Source organism: Callithrix jacchus, chromosome 1 (assembly GCF_049354715.1).
Source record: "Callithrix jacchus isolate 240 chromosome 1, calJac240_pri, whole genome shotgun sequence".
NCBI classification, from domain to species: Eukaryota; Metazoa; Chordata; class Mammalia; order Primates; family Cebidae; genus Callithrix; species Callithrix jacchus.
The window spans coordinates 152,520,919-152,541,399 of record NC_133502.1 but is presented as its reverse complement, the minus strand read 5'-3'; the positions used below and the strand labels follow the sequence as shown (position 1 = coordinate 152,541,399).

Below are 20,481 nucleotides of genomic sequence, written 5' to 3'. Positions count from 1 at the left end.
CTGTAGTAGAGACTGGGAAAGTATTGAGGGGTTAAGCACGGGAGTGATTAATCACTGCCCTGCATGTATGTTCCTATTCTTCTGAGTTATAAGTATATTTAAATAATAAGTATATATGCCTAATCCTCATATTTCAAAACATGTTTTAATGTAATATTTCATACACAAAATAACATTTATAACATATTTGTTATGAAGCCTAATATAAAGTATACCTGTCAACCCACTATGCAGCTTTATTTACACTTTGAGCATAACTGAAACTGTTGAAGCTATCTATATTCAGATACTTTATAATTTACATTAATAAACTATATGCCCATTAGATGAAACTGCACGTGACAGTATTTCCATACAATGTTCAATTTTACTTTGGAGCACTTAATAATGTGACAAAATTTTTTATCAGTTCTCAGTTGTAAAGTGCTCCCAGTAGCAATAGTCACTTTGATGTGACTAACTTAATTAAATGAAAGATCGAAGATTTATAGCATACTGGAAATGGAAAGAAATCTAGAGATCCTCTAGCAGAGTGTTTCCAAATTGTATTACAGGCTGGTAAACTGCTTAAAATCCACTATAGACCTCGATAATATGATAAATAAAAGTCCAAATGAGTGTGAAAGTTAGCCTAGTCAAAGCCACTGGCTCAGAGAAGGGTGAGGAAGGCTCAGACGCGAGGCAGTGGCGTTGTTTTACAGAACATCAGATCAGTGGCTCAAAAAGGGACTGAACCAATTACATTTAACTGAGGCAATAACTGCATTGTAGAGAAGTGAGCTTATCCAGTATCATACAGTTCAATAATACCAAACCAATTAGAGAAAAATATGTTTATTGAACAATATGGAAGACACTGGAGTAAGCATTGTGACGGAAATGCATTTTGTCTAAGACAAGGAAGTTATGACCTATTTTATTGATAAGAAATGATGTGCACAGATAATCTGTGTTCTTATGCATCATATATATGTAGGCATGTCTGTGTTTGCCTGTTTGCCTACCAGGACAAATGGACAGAGGAATGGATTGAAGCTAAAGGGTTCTTGATGCAACAGGGAACCAATGAAGAATTTTAGGCAGGCAAATTACATAAATAAATGTATAATATTAGAATGACAGGAGCAGTGTTGATGATTACCTGGAGAAAGAGAGCCCAGAGTCAGAGAAAGAAGTTAGGCGGATACTGTAAGCATTCCAATGTGCACAGGTGGAAGGCCTTTTCTAAGATGTATCTGTGGGGATTGATACATTCTCATTAGTTAAAAGATGCACAATGGAAAGCTATAATTATTAATAATTTATTTTTTTTATATTCACTCCTGACAATGACTTTCAAGTATCTTCAGACATCTCATTTCTCCTTACCTGCTTTTTATTAGACACATAAAATATACCTTAAAGAGTATCATTCCAAAGAGCACTAGGAAGTCAAGGACAGAGATAAAAACTGGCCCCAGACCTCCAAGGTTTCAGCTGACCCACATGCCATAGAAGATATTGTGTGAACTCAGGCATATGTATTGAAAATCAGTCACCTGCCTCCTCCCAGCTGGCTGAGATGAACCCCACTGGCATCAGAAGGACAATTCAGGGTGAACTTGGGAAAGAGGAATTAGTTTTTATTCTTATAAATAAATAGAAGTGCCTCCTTGGCACTTCATCCTGTATGATGATGTTAGTATTCTGGATTTTGAATGAAAAAGTACTCTCAGTAGCAGAGAGGACCAGGTGATCAACGGTTGTAATTATTTCTGAGTTAGATTTGAAAAGTTCAGTCAACCAGAATAAGCTATAAAAACGCAAAGCATGGGCAGTTAGAACTACAGTTTTACTCTCAGCTCTGCTGTTTGTTATGATACAATCTCTTTCAAACTCATTTTCCTTGTGGAAAAGATAAGTGTAATTAAACCAACCTTACTCTCTTTTTGTAGTAGTAAAATGACATAGTGTTTGTGAATGTGTTTACCAGAGGATGTGAAAGATACATAAATAAAAATGGCAACAACAACTAAAAAGTAGGTAGTACCAGGTTGTGGTTTAAGATCATTTACTCGAGTTGGGGCCATCTAGGTTTGAGTTCAAACCACAACATTTACTAGCTTGCCTCATTGATAAAGTGTGAATTAAAGTACTGCCTCATTGAATTTGCATCTGCGTGTGTGTGTGTGTGTGTGTGTGTGTATATCACAGATAGTAAACTCTCAGTATTTGTTATTAAGTATATTTTTCCCATCCATGAAATGCTGTTTCCATATTTAAGGGTATGATAGTTTTGATTCATTAGAACATTTATTCGACTCTTTAATGAGTCTTGGAATCTTTGAGTTACACTGGAATTTAGAAAGCATCCAGTCAAATTTTTTACATTATCGGAATCCAGCCAAGCATGAACACTTCTAAGGATGAGAATTTCTTTTCTCCACTGGCCTCTTGCCCATTCTTAAAGAAACCATATGACTAGTCTAATAAAAAAGGCTTTCTTTGATTAAGCAGAAATCACCTTCCTGAAACTTTACCCTTAAAAGAAGCCAGATTTGCTTTACAAATTATTTAGAAAAATACATCTCCTAGAGAACATTCGTTTGCGTATTTGAAGACACTGACATGTCTACTTTGCTTTTCTCTACCAGGAGAAATTCTCTACATCTTTGAATGCAACCTAGCATTACTGGCTCATAAGTATACTTTTGACCACAATAAGAGTTGTACTTTCTTTTTTACAAACTGCTGCTAAATTGTGGTGTTCTGAACTACTATAATTGATTTCCTGTTTTTAATTTCAGGACTTTGCATGTATTTCCATAAATCTCTACCATGGAAGGTTTAGCTAATGGTTGATAGTAGAAAGCTCACCTAACCTGATAAAGTATACATACAAAAAAAAGGGAATATGGCAGTATTTACAACTAAATTTACTGGAACACAAATATCTGTTACATGGGTTTTCTAAGATTTCTTTAGGAACATGTCTTTATTCTTTTTCAAAAGAGTTAGGAAAGTAAACAAAATACTATTTAAAAATAAGAAATTGGAATTTTAAGTCCTGTGCTAATTTTAGATGCTTTGTGACTGGTGTGGACTCAGCCTCATTTCATGCCTGTTTACAGCTTGGCATCAGCCTCCCTTCTTAACATATCTCTCAGGATTTTCCAGCTACACTAGAAGTGGAGTTTTAGAAAATGTCATTTTTCTTACTTTTCTTCAAATCTTCCTTTTTCTTGATAGCCCTTGCCAATAAATTTACCTGGTAAACTCCTACTCACCATTCAGGACTATACCCATATATGACTTCCAAAAAGCCTTCAGAAACTTCCCTAAGGCAATTATTGCTCCCTGTTCATTCTCCAGCAGACTTCCATTCTGCTAATTCCTGGTGACTTGCTTGATTGAAAGTAAATGGAAATCCTGATTTAACAAAGAAGGCAAACAGGAAATGCATTGACAAGAATAGAGAAAAAAGGATAAAAAGGAATGAGCAAAGTCTCCAAGAAATATGGGACTATGTGAAAAGACCTAATCTACGTTTGATAGGTGTACCTGAATACGACGAAGAGAATGAATTCAAGCTGGAAAATACTCTTCAGGATATTATTCAGGAAAACTTTCCCCATCTAGCAAAGCAGGACAATATTCAACCCCAGGTAATACAGAGAACACCACAAAGGTATTCCTCAAGAAGAGCAACCCCAAGGCACATAATTGTTAAATTCACCAAGGTTGAAACGAAGGAGAAAATACTAAGGGCAGCCAGAGAGAAAGGTCAGGTTACCCACAAAGGGAAGCCTGTAAGACTTACAGCAGATCTCTCGGCAGAAACCCTACAAGCCAGAAGAGAGTGGGGGCCAATATTCAACATCCTTAAAGAACAGAACTTTCAGACCAGAATTTCATATCCTGCCACACTAAGCTTCACAATTGAAGGAAAAGTAAAATCTTTTATGAACAAGCAAGTACTCAGAGATTTTATTACCACCAGGCCTGCTTTACAAGAGCTTCTGAAAGAAGCATTATACATAGAAAGGAGCAACCAGTATTAGCCTTTCTAAAAATATACCAAAAAGTAAAGAGCATCAACATCAATGAAGATTTTACATCAACGAATGGCTAAAATAGCCAGTTAACATCAAATGGCAATAACCCTAAATTTAAGTTGACTAAATCCCCCAATCAAAAGATACAGCCAAAACCTAATGGTATGCTACATCCAGACCCATTTCACATCCAAAGATACACAAAGACTCAAAAACAAAGGGATGGAGAAAGATTTACCAACCAAATGGAGAGCAAAAATAAATAAATAAATGAAAAGCAGGAGTTGCAATTCTTGCATCTGATAAAATAGATTTCAAAGCAACAAAGATATAGTGGTAAAAGGATCAATGCAACAATAAGAGTTAACAATCCTAACGCCCAGATACATAAGACCCACCAAGAGATTTAGACTCAATGAGACAGAAAATTAATAAGGATATCCAGGACTTGAACTCAGATCTGGAACAAGTAAACTCAATAAATATTTATAGAGCTCTCCATTTTAAATACACCAAATATACATTCTCCACCTTAAATACACAAAATATTGATCGGCCATTATTAATACCCATTTTTAGAATAAGGCTACATTCCCATTCTCGCTCCCTTTTTTTCTTCTTCTTTCTTCCTCTCCCTCACTCCTTTTTTTTTCTTTCTTTCCAAAAATTAAAAAAAAAAAGAAAAAAGAAAGAGTTAGAGACCAGCCTGGCCAACATAGGGAAACCCCATCTCTAAAAAAAAAAAAAAAAGACACAATACTTAGGGAGGGTTAAAATAATACAACTACATAAAAGATAGAATGACAGCTTGGGTTCAAGAAGATTCAAGTCCCACTTCCAGGAATCTATTCGCCTAACTTGTCTCACTTTACTCTGTTAGTTTTCTCCTGTCTTACCTCAAATTGACTTTTTCATATTGAGAAATCCAGCTCTTGATAGTATTAGGTTGATGCAAAAGTAATTTTTGTCATTACTTTTAATGGCAAAACTGCAATTACTTTTGCAACAACTTAATATCTAAACTTCAAATTTCTCACCATGTGCTAACAGGGAAAAAGAATGACCCTGTTGCTCAGAACCAGTTTGAAAAATACCAGGGAAATACTATATTGTATGGCCAGAGGGGCAAAATACTATGATTAGCTTGGCTTAGATAGCCACCATTGTTAAGCCATGGTACTATAGATGGAGAATCAGAGTTATTTAAAAAAAAAAAAAGGCAGCATCTAATGAAGATATCTTGTCAGAGCATATGGAGGTACAGTTTTTGAGAGAGGGTCATAGTAAAAGGGGTGCCAAAAATTCCACAGATGCTCATTTTTACCCATTTACTTACATCTGCTTTGGTAACTAGGCTGCGAAATACTCTGAGGCAATGCCTATACCTTAAGACAGTGACCTTGCCTTTATTTTTCAGAGACTAAAAATGCATTAGGTCTAAAATGTAACAGACCTCAATATATATTATTATTTTAAAAATAACTGATATGGTCTGACTCTGTGTCCCCACCCAAATTTCATCTTAAATTGTAATTTCCACATGTTGTGGGAGGGACCTTGTGGGAGGTGATTAGATCATGGGGGCAGTGTCCACATGCTGTTCTCATGATAGTGAATTCTCATGAGATCTGATAGTTTTATAAGGGGCAGTCCCCGCCTTGGCTCTGCACTTCTCTCTCCTGCCACCATGTGAAGAAGAATGTGTTTGCTTCCCCTTCTGCCATCATTGTAAGTTTCCTGAGGCCTCCTGAGCTGTGCTGAATTGTGATCAATTCAACTGCTTTCCTTTATAAATATCCAGTCTCAGGTAGTTCTTTATAGCAATGTGAGAATGAACTAATACAATAACACATATGTTTAGTAACATACTTATGCATAACTTGTGTTAGGAAACTCATACTTCTATTGTTAGCATAGACTTCAGGGTGTTTGGAACTTTGAATAGTCAATCTTTACAGTTAAATCTAGAAACAAATAAGTCAAATATTTTAATAATTTGGTTCATAAGAAAAAAAGCAGAAATGTTTACATATATAACCAATTTAATGATTTGCATTTGTCTCCAAAATGAACTTTGAATTTAATAACCAGGCTTTTACTTTCAGTTACCAAGTGATGTGATAAATCTTTTTAGTAATATTTTTAGATTATATTCATATTCTTTGAAAATATGAATATAATATAAACTAGCTTAGTAGCTAGTTTAATAGACTGATACACTGTTTAAAAGTATGAATATAATCTAAACCACATTAGTGCTAGTTTAGTAGACTGATTTGCCTTTTAAAACAATTTGCACCTATGTTTCTGATACTATGTCTCCTTTATATTCTTTCTTGACCCAGTGAACATTCTAAAGATTCAAATGCTGTTTTGGTGGATTTGCCTCCTGCAGGATGGTGCATATTCAGACACTCCACTCATTTGTCTTATATCATCCACATTGCTCAGTTCATCACTGATGTCCTCTGTGGTGTGTATGTCTGAATAATGGCATTTGGTTTTTCTGTGCCTAACTGCTCTAGTTCTTCTAGCTCTAGGAAATGTATTTTCTTGCTTTATCTCCTGTTTACTTGGGGGGTCTGTGTTCCTGGAGCTGTAGGCATGTGGGACTGTTACAGTGTCTTCCTGCTTGGGGAGCACCTTCACTTTTAGAAGGACACTTGGTTCTCTTTGTAGCAGTTGAAGAAAGCTTCACGTATTGCATTGTAGTTGAAGATGGGCTCCCATAGTTTGATTCATTGCCATGTGCATGTTTTTCTTTTGAGGGCTTGCAGCATATATGCTGGGGGAAGTATTCACTTCTGTGACTTCCTCTCAGAGAGAGATTACTCGATTCTCTGCTTACAGATCTCTTTCTAGATCCAACACACCAGGATTTGGATCTGTGAGTAGTGGACCTTGATAGTCTTTGGATTCTTCTATGGGGGTGTGAACTAATTTCTACAAACTGGGAAGATTGTGTACACTTCAATCAGTTTTTTCTCAAAGAACTCACTTTCCCGCCATCTGTCTTAGGAGAAAAGGCATTTTCTGAAATGCTACTCCAAGAGGGGTCTCTCTCTCTGGATTTGCAACTTTTCAAGAATCTTTCTCTGGACAATCTTTGCAAGGTCTTTGGTGAAGAATCTGAGTATTTGCTATTTTCTTCTTTTTTCTGAAAGTTTATCTTCTGTCCAATGCTCGAACCCTTTCTTTCCCTTAAACTGTATTTCTGTGGTTGCACCTGATTAGAAATTGCTGGGGTACTGAAGGGGTGTGCAGTTGTGTCACTCTTTACCAGATCATGAACATGATCAGGAAACAACTTTATTCCTTCCGTCTTTTTATCTTGAACTTTTTTTTTGCAATTCAGTAAGCCTGGGTACCTTTCCCTTGGAGTAGCCCATTTCTGGAGTATATTATTTGTAGAAACGATGCTTTTGTGGTTGCCTGATTCGGCTTCATCTTTGATTCCAACATAGATTTTGCTTACTATTTTATCATAGACTGGTGGGATTTCAGATTTCTTCAAGAAAGAGGTACTATTTGAAAACTGTTTCAAGCCTGACAGGGGCCTCTCCTCTTTATTCCATTGACCCTGGGTGTTTTTAGGCTGCTTTAGATTATGTTGAGATATCAGTACAGTGTGATCCTTAGGCAAAGGGGAAATAGAAGCTGATGCAGTGGGCTTCTCTTTTACACATGGTGAAGCAGCAGAACATTGATAGATGGCTCGCTGGTCATAGGTCTCCACGTTGTAAGGTGAATGAACAAAACTAATAAACTCATGTAGGAAATGGTGGGTGTATTGTAAGAGATAAGGTTCTAGGAAGTGAATAAAAGACTCACTGTCCAAGTCATATTGTGTCATGTGATGGAGGATGGTGGTTAGGATATTCTTTACTGTGTGGCCATAATCTCCATAAACAGCTGTTAGTTCCTGTTTCAGCCAGGGAACCAGCCGGTGTAGGCAACCAGGATTTCTTTTAAAGTAATTAGCTGTAAAGTGCTGTTGAGGTTTGTAGCCTTGAACATACATCACCCAAATTCCAGAATAATACAGAGCTCTTCTGAACTTTAAAACGACCTGATCTCTAAAGTAGCCCAGGGACATGGAGTTTGGTTGGAACCTCCCACTATCCCCAAACTCCCTCAGTAACTCTTGGATAGTCCATTCTCTCAATGGCTTGAGTTTCCTTTTGATATCCTCAAGGCTCAGAACGAGATTATTGTTTTCAGAAGACCCCACATACCTTTCTTCGTCTGAGGGAAGAACTGCTGAGTCTTCTTTGTTATCACTCTCTGGCTTGATGGGACAACACTGAGAAGGAAAGCTCTGCACGCTACAAGAAAGCGTAGATTTCTTCCTTGATCTTGAATATAAAGAGCCATTACCACTCTTGTTGGAACAGGGATTCCAATCAGACTCATTCTGAGTCCCCTCCAAACAATTAGGACACTCACAGTCAGATGAGAGATCTAATGACATTGCCATAATATTAGATTATATTTCACAGTTGAATATGAGAAAAATTGGCTCAAATCAGTTCCTCACTTGCCATAAACAAAAGTCTTTTAAAGGCACTTCATTTGTTTCCAAAATATGTTTTATCTCCATGGAATAAATGCTAGAATAAAGTTAAGAAACTGTTGCTCAAATTAATAATAATGTGCTCATAAAACCCAATGTAGATAAGGCAATGGGGATATAGGCACAGAGTTTCTTTTTGTTCTCTCAAATTAGTTGTTGCAAACTCTGAAAAGTAAATTAGAAATAAACATCAAAATTTAAGTACTATTTCTTTGACTTGGCAATTCTAATTCTATAAATTTAATCTAGGTGTTAGAACCTGTGTGTATGTGTGTGTATAAAAGTTCCATGTATGTGTGTGTATAAAAGTTCCATATATGTGTGTATATATATTAAAGTTCCATGTATATGTGTGTGCATGTGTGTGTATATATATAAAAATTCCATATATATGTCCATCTGTATGTTCCATATATATATGTACCCTATATGTGTGTGTGTGTGTGTGTGTGTGTATGGAACTTTTATATATATATATATACACACACACATATATATGGAATTTTTATACCCACACATATGTGTGTATATATATATATAAAAGTTCCATATATATATGCACACACGCACACACATATATAGGTTGACTTTTTTTTTGTAATAACAAGAAACTGAAAATAAATATCCATCAGTAGGGGACTTGTTAAATAAATGATATTTTCATTCACAATATTTAATATATCAGCCATTTAAAACATGAGGCAAAGTACATGTTAATACAAGAAGATTGAGGAATACATTTAAAAATGAAAACTTTATATAAAGTATGAAAGACTGTCATAAACTGTTAGACAGTAAACATTTATTTCTGTTAGTATTGGGAACTACAAACCTGAAAAATTTTCCCATTAGGAATAACAAAATAATGCTAGCAATACTTATGTATATATACACAAATATACATATGTATATATATACACACACAGATATACATATGTATATATACACACACATACATGTGTGTGAGTGTGTGTGTGTGCACGTATGTGTATGCTAAGTTGAGAGGAAATAAGCAAAATTGCCAGATGTTAAAGAACTAGAGTGGCTCACACCTGTAATCCCAGCACTTTGGGAGGCTGAGGGGGGCAGATCACAAGGTCAGGAGATCGAGATCATCCTGGCCAACAAGGTGAAACCCCATCTCTACTAAAAATACAAAAAAATTAGCGGGTGTCGTAGTGCACACTTGTAGTCTCAGCTACTTGGGAGGCTGAGACAGGAGAATTGCTTGAACCCAGGAGGTGGAGATTGCACCACTGCACTACAGCCTGGGCAACAGTGCAAGACTCCATCTCAAAAAAAAAAAAAAAAGGAACTAGAGATAAATAGAAATCCAGTAGACGAAGTGAGTTCTAATACTGCTAATTACCCATATCTGGTGTTCTTGAGCTTTAATTTTGATAGAACTGATAGCTGCAGATGATCAGAGACAAAGAATACATTCTGTTGGAGGTTAAATAGTTAATAGAAAACTTCTCTCTAAATCTGTGTGTCCAGCTGTTTACAGCCTCCCAAAATGTGAATTAGAAAAAAAACCCACAAAAGAGTCAACAAGAAATATTAGAAGAGCTATTACTACAAACAAGTAATTGTGTTAGCAGACTAAGTTTAAACAATCAGTTTTCTTAAAAATCTCAACAGGATAATTTACATTGAGTTCCATACTGATCCCAGGCAACTGGTAGAGGCGAACCCAAATTTTCTTTGGAGGAATGCGACTTAAACCCAAGTCTCATGACACATTTCCTATAAATTAGTTCACAATCAAAAATCATCAACAAACCAAAAATTGGTCATCATATGTTTATGTCCCCAGAAATAACAGAAAATTTGGCTCTGAAAAGAATTAGAAAATGATACACTGAATATATTCAATCAATTAAAGGTGTTTTGAAAGTATTACCAATAAAAGAGTCTATAAAATATGACAAAAGAGATTTTAAACATAACCAGATAGGATTTCAAGAAATAAAAATATAAATATTAAAATTTCAAAATAAATGGATAAAATAAAACAGATGAAGAGCATTATTAGTGCATTAAGATGGAGATCTGAAAGAATTCAGAGAATGTAGCACAGAGAGAAAAAGAGATAGAAATTTGGAAGATAATTTAAAGAAAAACTTAAGTGAGATTGTTTAAGATTTTTAGGAAATAATAGAAAAAATGAAGGAAAGGTGATATTCAAACAGATATATTTAGCAACTTTCCAGAATGTGTAAAATATTTAATTATGTATATATATGCAAATATACATATGTATATAAATGTATATATATATATATTGTAATAATTACTCTTTATTTAAAATAAATAAGCCCTCTTATAAGAAAAATATGAAAGTAAACTGGGTCCTCCTGGCCTCTAAGACAGAAACCGCATTCAGAATATATTCATTTAAAGGAAAGATTTGTTGATTATCAAACAAATCTAGGTACTTTAATACACATAGTTTCCTTGAAAAATAAAGACAAAGAAATAATTCATGTCAAAAAGTCACAGGTTAGAAAACCAATTTTCCTTCTGAGGCTCATTTTAGCAAATCCCCCATGTGTCCCAGATCGTTAAAAAAAGCTACATCCCCTGAGAAAGGGCCCTTTCCCATAGCCCTCTTGCTCTGATGCAAAATCATCTGTTTCAGAATTATGATAAATTCCAAGTATAATAACTAAAAAGAAATACCCTTTAAAACAGATCAAAGTAGAACTGGTGTACACCAAAGATAAAGTGACTGCCTGGTTGTAATTATATAAATCAAACCAAAAAGCATATATCTTCAAAGTACTGATTAAAGCAAACTTGTCATCCTGGAAATACATATTCAATGAAAGTTCCTTTCAAGGATTAGGTCAAAATTTGAATTTTGAGAGAAAGGCATTTGTGAGAAACTAAGCCCCCGAAACGTTAAAGACCAACGAACTCTTCTTAAAAGAACATGTGAAAGATGTAGTTCAGAAGGAAATTATTCAAAAATGACTACAGAAGGAATGTATGAGGTAGAAAACAAAATGGTAAACAAAAATGGTAAAGATATGGGTCAGTCTAAGCAAAACGTGTAAGACAATATTGTAAATGTCTATATAGTGGGAGTAAAATGAAAATAAAGCACTAATTAAAAAAAAATAAAACCTGGAAGGTGAGTAATTGAACTAAAAACATTTTAAAGTTTTTGTTTTATTATGAAGACAGCTTAAAATATGTATTAAATTTAGACACAATTAAATATGTATATTAACCTTGGATTTTGACATCATTCATTTGTATTTATTTTTCATAGGAAACTTGGTTAACTTCTCTGTATTTTATTTACTTAATCTATGTACCAGAACATGGAATTTTCCTTCATTGCACTTATCACCACCAATTATATATCTAATTTTTCTCTGCCTTTACTAGAATATAAGCTTCATGAGGAAAGAAGGATAGAGTCTTTGGTTTATACACCACTGTGTCCCCATTGCTTAGAATAAGTCAGGCATGTAGGAAGGTCTCATATGTACTTATTTAATAATTTTTCTATAAGTAGCACAAAGTCCATGTCTAGTACCTAGCAGGAATCAATAACTGTACTTTCTGTTGGTTCTTATTATTCACAGTAGTTATGTCCTATAATGTCACCACAAACACTGAATTAAGCAACTACTGAACCATTGCTCCTAGGAGAAATATGGGGTTAGGTTCCCTTGGGCCTTGGGTAACATTTGGATCAATAGAACAATATATACCTTGTTTTATCTGTGTCTGTTTCAAGAAATTTTGTTTTATATATGTTGTTGATTCATTAACATTGAACTCACAGCCAGTAGCACTATAACTTATACCTGAACTAACTTCATCAAACATACGTGTTTTCTCTGAAGGCACATTGTGGTTTCTCTTGCCCTTAGGAAAACCAGACAGCATTTCAGAACTATATTTGGAGGTCATTTGAAAGAGCAAAATCTTTAACAAAAAAGCATAAATATGCAAACAATACATGGCACTAACTTGTTATGAGAAAAACATGGGAATTAACTTCCTCTCCTCCCCCCAAACTTGAAAGGAGCTCAGAGACCAAAGTGTAAGTTGGGTAAGTCCAGCTTGGTGAATAGATGAGTTACATACAGGGCACTCCTGGATGGTGGCAGGACAGCTCTAGAGATCTGTGGCCCCACCCATCTCCAAACTTCTTTCAAGCTAATTTTCTGGCTCTTTGCCTGCTGTGTTTGAGTGAGGAAACTGTCTTTCTCAATAGGTTCTCAGATACTCTCTGGGATGTTGGGTTCTCAGAAACACCTGCTTCTTGGCTGGGCACCATGGTCTTGGCTCACTGCCCAGCTTTCAGGGATAAGGCAGCAGACATATGCCCTTAAATGACCCGGTGGGGGACCTGTCACACTGCATGAATAGACCATGGAAAGAACACTTGTTTACAGTATAATAGCTGAAACAAGAAGGCAGAATGTCACCTTGTTCTACCTCAGCTGTGAATATGTACCCTGGTGAGTCCAATTTTTTGCCACTCTGCACATGCCCATAGATGACCATGAAAATGTCACAATCATTGATTTGGAGGTTACAAATAAATTCAAGGATGTGGGCAGATTATAAATACAGAATCCCCACAAATAATAAGGATTAACTATATTCGTGGACAAAGTCAGTTTCTGCAAAAAGATACAAAAAAAAAATTCTTACTAACTTAATTATCAGGGAGAGTAATGAAACTTCAACCCTAACTAGGTATTTTCTTCTTTTTATCTAACAACAGAATATGGCTTCTCTCCCCAAGGTGCCCCTTTACCAACACACAAAAGAAAACAGGAACTACAACTTCCTGGGTGAATGCTTTGTTCCTGTTCTGTGTTCCTTGTGATTCCTCATTTTCCACATATTTGGAAAATGAGTTATCTTATTGCTATTGATTTCTAGTTCAAGTGCATTGTGGTCTGAGAGCATGCATTCTTTGATCTCTATACTTTTAAATTTGTTAAGATGTGTTTTATGGGTCAGAGTATGGTTTCTCTTGTTGAATGTTCCGTGTGAGCTTGAGAAGAATATACAACCTGCTGTTATTGGATGCAGCATCTATAAATATCAATTAGATCAAATTGGTTGATAGTGTGGCTTAGGTCAGCCATAACCTTACTGATTTTCTGCTTGTCTGATCTATCAATTACTGAAAGAAAAGTGGTATTGAAGTTTTCAACTATAATAGTGCATTTTTCTTTTTCTCCTTGCAGTTCTATATGTTTTTACTTCATGTGTTTTGATGCTCTGTTGTTAAATACTTGTCTTATTGAAGAGTTTACCCCTTATCATTATATAATATCCCTTTTATCTCTGATAATTTTTCTCATTCTGTAATCTGGATTGTTTAAATTTAATATAGCTACTTTAGCTATCTTTAATTAGTGTTAGCATGGTATATCATTCTCCATCCTTTTAGTCTAAATCTTTGTATTTAAATTGGGTTTCTTGTAAAATGGGTCTCATTTTTTAACTAGTCTGATAGTCTCTGTCTTTTATTGGCATATTTAGACCCTTCACATTTCAAGTAATTATTGATATAGTTGGATTAATAGTTATGTTTTTAACTGTTTTCTATTGATTGCATTTGTTTTTTTGCTTATTTCATTTAATTAATTAACTTTTTGGTACTTCATCTGAGTCTTGTAAACACTCTATGAGGGAAATATCTTGGATTGGTTTCCATTTAGAGATAAAGAAACCAAGATTATTAAAGAGATGTAACCAATGTTACATACAATAAAAATGACAGCAAGAATTTGAAACTTGTGAGTGTTCTTTACATGACAAAACATTATCTATCAAATCCTCAGCAAACTCAGCGATAAAACTCTGATAAAGCTTCCAAACCACATAAAACTATGCCCTCATAATTTCTAAAATCTACATGCTTCCCCAAGATTTTTCCTCTCCAAATCCAAATTAGGAACGTGTGAAGAACCCAGAATTTTTGCTTTTGTTAAACCAAAACACCATAGATTAAATAATAGCCAGTGAATAACAAATTCGAATATGGTTAGCATAAGAGCAAAAGCAAAAAGGAAAAATATACCTTTTGCTTCTTTGCAAAGACTGGTATTATCCATGAAAATTAAGCATACAGTATCAGGGTGCCAGGTTTCTTAAAGAGCAAGAAAAAAAATGTAGCCCTTTCCTCAACCAGGCTGTTCAGTTTTATCTTCCCATAGACTGAGGTCATTTAAAATGAACTGTTACAACCTGGCTCCTGAATAACGATCTGTTTCCCTATAAAAATGCCTCTCCCTGCTTCCATGGGGAAGGGAGGGAAGACAAAACTGGCTTTAAGCCCAAACCATAATTTTAGTAATTCCTAAACCACGTGACTGCAGCCATAATTGAGTCATTCAAAGCCAAATGGTAACAGTAATTATTTTGTCAAATTTGAATAAAAGAGAGTTTTTTTGGAGGGAACAAGCGGAGTTGAGCTAAGGAGACCTGAACTGTCAGCCACAGAGCAAGTGGCCTTTTCCAAGCAGAGAGGGTCTTCCTGGCACTGTGGTTCTCTTTTGTGACGATGATAGATGGTCCTTGTTGCAGATTATGGCCTTGTCACAGTTAAACTAATCTCTCTTTGTGTTTTCAGGCCTAGATCATTCCCTTGGGCAGCAGTCATCAATTTACATGGAGAGGCACCTAAAGAAACACAAAACCTATTTATCACACTTGCTGAGTGTACTAACAGTGACTTCAAACCAAACATGGACGCACATTTTAATCAGGCTACACTTCTGCAGCATCATAAATAGTGTCGGGATATATTGTTAAGAAAATAGATGGAAGAGGAGAGAGAGACTCATATGAAATATGGGGGTCAGTGAACTCCACCCTCATATGGCCACCTTGGTGTCTATATGAATTTAGTATATCTTAGATAATATCCAAACATTTTAAAAGCACCTGCTTACTTGGGAGTGGGCACTTCACCATGCAGTTGATGAAACAGAAGCCATATTAAGCCATATTAGGTTAGAAGTACAGAAACAAGAGAGGCAGGGTTCATATCCTTGAATCTTCTTCCTTCTAACTAACCAACTATTGTCTGTACATCCAGTTATTAGTTTCAATACAGATGATATTTGCTGCTTTCCCTTCTTAGGTTCTGTGTTCCACTCAGAATGGTCAGTACTAACTCTGCTCAAAGCTGAGTTTGCCCCATTTTTTCTAAGGAATGTACTTTCTTCCCAATGTCATAAATTTTTCAGGCTTCACTAAAGATGCAAATGACATTGCTGGTATTCTTTATGGTCAGAGAGTTAAGTGGGAAGCAAATCTTTCAATGTCAGTGGATTCAAGGTCCTAGAGTCCCATCAATTCAAAGGGAAATGAATTGAACAGAATCAGCACTCACTTATTTGGAATAATTTTGCGTGTTTCCCCTCCCCCAAATATTCTTTTCTTTGTTAAGATTCATGTCACTTGCTTATATAATAATCTAGAACAAGGCTAGCAAACTATGCCTTCAGGTCAAATCTTATTCCCTGTTAGGGTAAATAATGTTATATTGGAACACAGCCACATCTGTTTGTTTGCCTGTTTTCTATAGATGCTTTCCTGCTGCAAGGGCAGAGCTGAGTAGCTGCTGCAGAGACCATATGGCTCACAAAGTTGAAAATATTCACAATCTGACCCTGTACAGAAAACATCTGCAGAACATTGATCTAGAATGTGATCAGAATTTATTTATTTTGAATAACTTGCATGTTTTTCCTCAAGAAAATCTTCTCTTTTGTGGCTACTCCTATCAATTTCATACAGCTAGAACATACTACACACGATTTATTTTTAATAGTTTTGCATGCCTTTTTCCTATGAAAGGTTCTTCTTATGTTGATATGTCCTGACACTTTCCAAAAATTGTTATTTGAGTTGATATATTTGACTCTTTTTATGGAGTTTTCATTAGAAAGACCTAATATATATAAAAAACTGGACTGAATTTTAATAATACAAAATAATATGAAATCTGTTCATGATGCCAATAAAAGATAGAAAAGGGAGGAGTTGTGACTACAATCAAGAATTACATAAAAAAATGTATGTTTATATCTCACTGTGGATACTCCCCATCAAACTAATCACAATGAACTCTATATCCAAACTTAAACGTGTGGTCAAACTACTCTGAAAGATAAGCAAATTGCATTAAAGCTTTAATTGCCAAATCAGAAAAAAAGCAAATTAAGAAATTAATATTTTTTAAACTTAAGAATGTAAAAAAAATGCACAACAAAAATGCAGAAACAAAGGTGAAGTAAAACTAAAAGCAAATGATCCTGAAATAGGAACCAGAAAGTTAGAGGTGAATTGATAAAGCAGAGATTGTATAAAACGATTAATAAATGAAAAGCCTCTGGGGTACTGGCTACAAAGACACATACTTTGGAGCCAAAAAGGCCTGAGTCTGAATCTCAGCTCCACCACTTAATGGATGTGTGATCTCTGATGATCTATTCTCCTTCTCATAGGAGAGGAATCAGATGGGCAGATAATCAATCAGAGGCTTCTCAATGGTAATATGCATAAAACCACAAGGTGTTATGATAGTTACAGAGGAAAGTGAGGCAACAACCTCAAATGTTCAGGAAAGGACTTTCAAAGGAAATAGAAATATATACTTAGAATGAAGAGTTGGCCAAACAAAGAAATGTGCCTGGTACCAAGTAAATGTTATTTTATGAGGTAAGAAATAATTGCAAATGTATTTATTTAAGAATAACTCAAATTTATTTGTTTATCTCCTATTTAGATTGTGAGCTTTTGAAAATAGTATGTCGTTTATTTGTTGAAAAAATGAAAATCACCTTCATCTTTTTAACAAATTCACTGAGATAATTTACATTCCATAAAATTTACCCATTGAAGTGTATAATTTATTTATTAATTTTTTTTTTAATTTTTTATTGGATTATAGGTTTTGGGGTACATGAGCAGAGCATGCAAGACAGTTGCGTAGGTACACACATGGCAGTGTGCTTTGCTTTTCTTCTCCCCTTCACCCACATTTGGCATTTCTCCCCAGGCTATCCCTCCCCACCTCCCCCTCCCACTGGCCCTCCCCTTTTCCCCCCAATAGACCCCAGTGTTTAGTACTCCCCTTTCTGTGTCCATGTGTTCTCATTTTTCATCACCCACCTATGAGTGAGAATATGCGGTGTTTCATTTTCTGCTCTTGTGTCAGTTTGCTGAGGATGATGTTTTCCAGATTCATCCATGTCCCTACAAACGACACGAACTCATCATTTCTGATTGCTGCATAATATTCCATGGTGTATATGTGCCACATTTTTCCAATCCAGTCTATTATCAATGGGCATTTGGGTTGATTCCAGGTCTTTGCTATTGTAAACAGTGCTGCAATAAACATTCGTGTACATGTGTCCTTATAGTAGAACGATTTATAGTCTTTTGGATATATACCCAGTAATTGGATTGCTGGGTCAAATGGAATTTCTATTTCTAAGGCCTTGAGGAATCGCCACACTGTCTTCCACAATGGTTGAACTAATTTACACTCCCACCAACAGTGTAAAAGTGTTCCTTTTTCTCCACATCCTCTCCAGCATCTGTTGTCTCCAGATTTTTTAATGATCGCCATTCTAACTGGCGTGAGATGGTATCTCAATGTGGTTTTGATTTGCATCTCTCTGATGACCAGTGACGATGAGCATTTTTTCATATGATTGTTGGCCTCATATATGTCTTCTTTCGTAAAGTATCTGTTCATATCCTTTGCCCACTTTTGAATGGGCTTGTTTGTTTTTTTCCTGTAAATCTGCTTGAGTTGTTTGTAAATTCTGGATATCAGCCCTTTGTCAGATGGGTAGACTGCGAAAATTTTTTCCCATTCTGTTGGTTGCCGATCCACTCTAGTGACTGTTTCTTTTGCCGTGCAGAAGCTGTGGAGTTTGATTAGGTCCCATTTGTCTATTTTGGCTTTTGTTGCCAATGCTCTTGGTGTTTTGTTCATGAAGTCCTTGCCTACTCCTATGTCCTGGATAGTTTTGCCTAGATTTCCTTCTAGGGTTTTTATGGTGCCAGGTCTTATGTTTAAGTCTTTAATCCATCTGGAGTTAATTTTAGTGTAAGGTGTCAGGAAGGGGTCCAGTTTCTGCTTTCTGCACATTGCTAGCCAGTTTTCCCAACACCATTTGTTAAACATGGAATCCTTGCCCCATTGCTTGTTTTTGTCAGGTTTATCAAAGATTGTATAGTTGTATGTATGTTGTGTTGCCTCCGGTGCCTCTGTTTTGTTCCATTGGTCTATATCTCTGTTTTGGTACCAGTACCATGCTGTTTTGATTACTGTAGCCTTGTAGTATAGTTTGAAATCCGGTAGTGTGATGCCCCCCGCTGTGTTCTTTTTGCTTAGAATTGACTTGGCTATGCGGGCTCTCTTTTGGTTCCATATGAAGTTCATGGTGGTTTTTTCCAGTTCTGTGAAGAAAGTCAATGGTAGCTTGATGGGGTTAGCGTTGATTCTGTAAATTACTTTGGGCAGTATAGCCATTTTCACAATATTAATTCTTCCTAACCATGAACATGGAATGTTTCTCCATCTGTTTGTGTCCTCTCTGATTTCGTTGAGCAGTGGTTTGTAGTTCTCCTTGAAGAGGTCCCTTACGTTCCTTGTGAGTTGTATTCCAAGGTATTTTATTCTTTTTGTAGCAATTGCGAATGGCAGTTCGCTCTTGATTTGGCTTTCTTTAAGTCTGTTATTGGTGTAGACGAATGCTTGTGATTTTTGCACATTGATTTTATATCCTGAGACTTTGCTGAAGTTGTTTATCAGTTTCAGGAGTTTTTGGGCTGAGGCAATGGGGATTTCTAGGTATACTATCATGTCGTCTGCAAATAGAGACAATTTGGCTTCCACCTTTCCTATTTGAATACCCTTTATTTCTTTTTCTTGCCTGATTGCTCTGGCTAGAACTTCCAGTACTATATTGAATAGGAGTGGTGAGAGAGGGCATCCTTGTCTAGTACCAGATTTCAAAGGGAATGCTTCCAGTTTTTGCCCATTCAGTATGATATTGGCTGTTGGTTTGTCATAAATAGCTTTTATTACTTTGAGATACGTTCCATCAATACCGAGTTTATTGAGGGTTTTTAGCATAAAGGGCTGTTGAATTTTGTCAAATGCCTTCTCTGCGTCAATTGAGATAATCATGTGGTTTTTGTTTTTGGTTCTGTTTATGTGGTGAATTACGTTGATAGACTTGCGTATGTTGAACCAGCCTTGCATCCCTGGGATGAATCCTACTTGATCATGATGAATAAGTTTTTTGATTTGCTGTTGCAATCGGCTTGCCAATATTTTATTGAAGATTTTTGCATCTATGTTCATCATGGATATTGGCCTGAAGTTTTCTTTTCTCGTTGGGTCTCTGCCGGGTTTTGGTATCAGGATGATGTTGGTCTCATAAAATGATTTGGGAAGGATTCCCTCTTTTTGGATTGTTTGAAATAGTTTTAGAAGGAATGGTACCAGCTCCTCCTTGTGTGTCTGGTAGAATTCGGCTGTGAACCCGTCTGGACCTGGGCTTTTTTTGTGAGGTAGGCTCTTAATTGCTGCCTCAACTTCAGACTTTGTTATTGGTCTATTCATAGTTTCAGCTTCCTCCTGGTTTAGGCTTGGGAGGACACAGGAGTCCAGGAATTTATCCATTTCTTCCAGGTTTACTAGTTTATGTGCATAGAGTTGTTTGTAATATTCTCTGATGATGGTTTGAATTTCTGTGGAATCTGTGGTGATTTCCCCTTTATCATTTTTTATTGCATCTATTTGGTTGTTCTCTCTTTTATTTTTAATCAATCTGGCTAGTGGTCTGTCTATTTTGTTGATCT

At 35.8% G+C, this 20,481-nt stretch overlaps 1 protein-coding gene across 1 annotated transcript; it reads right to left on the bottom strand.

The window, feature by feature from the left end:
* Positions 1-6,358: 6,358 nt before the first annotated feature.
* Positions 6,359-8,505, bottom strand: LOC100399250 (uncharacterized). The gene is given in 3 exon segments (XM_009000578.3): positions 6,359-6,448; positions 6,450-6,614; positions 6,616-8,505. Coding segments are annotated over 3 exon segments (2,145 nt in total).
* Positions 8,506-20,481: the final 11,976 nt, after the last annotated feature.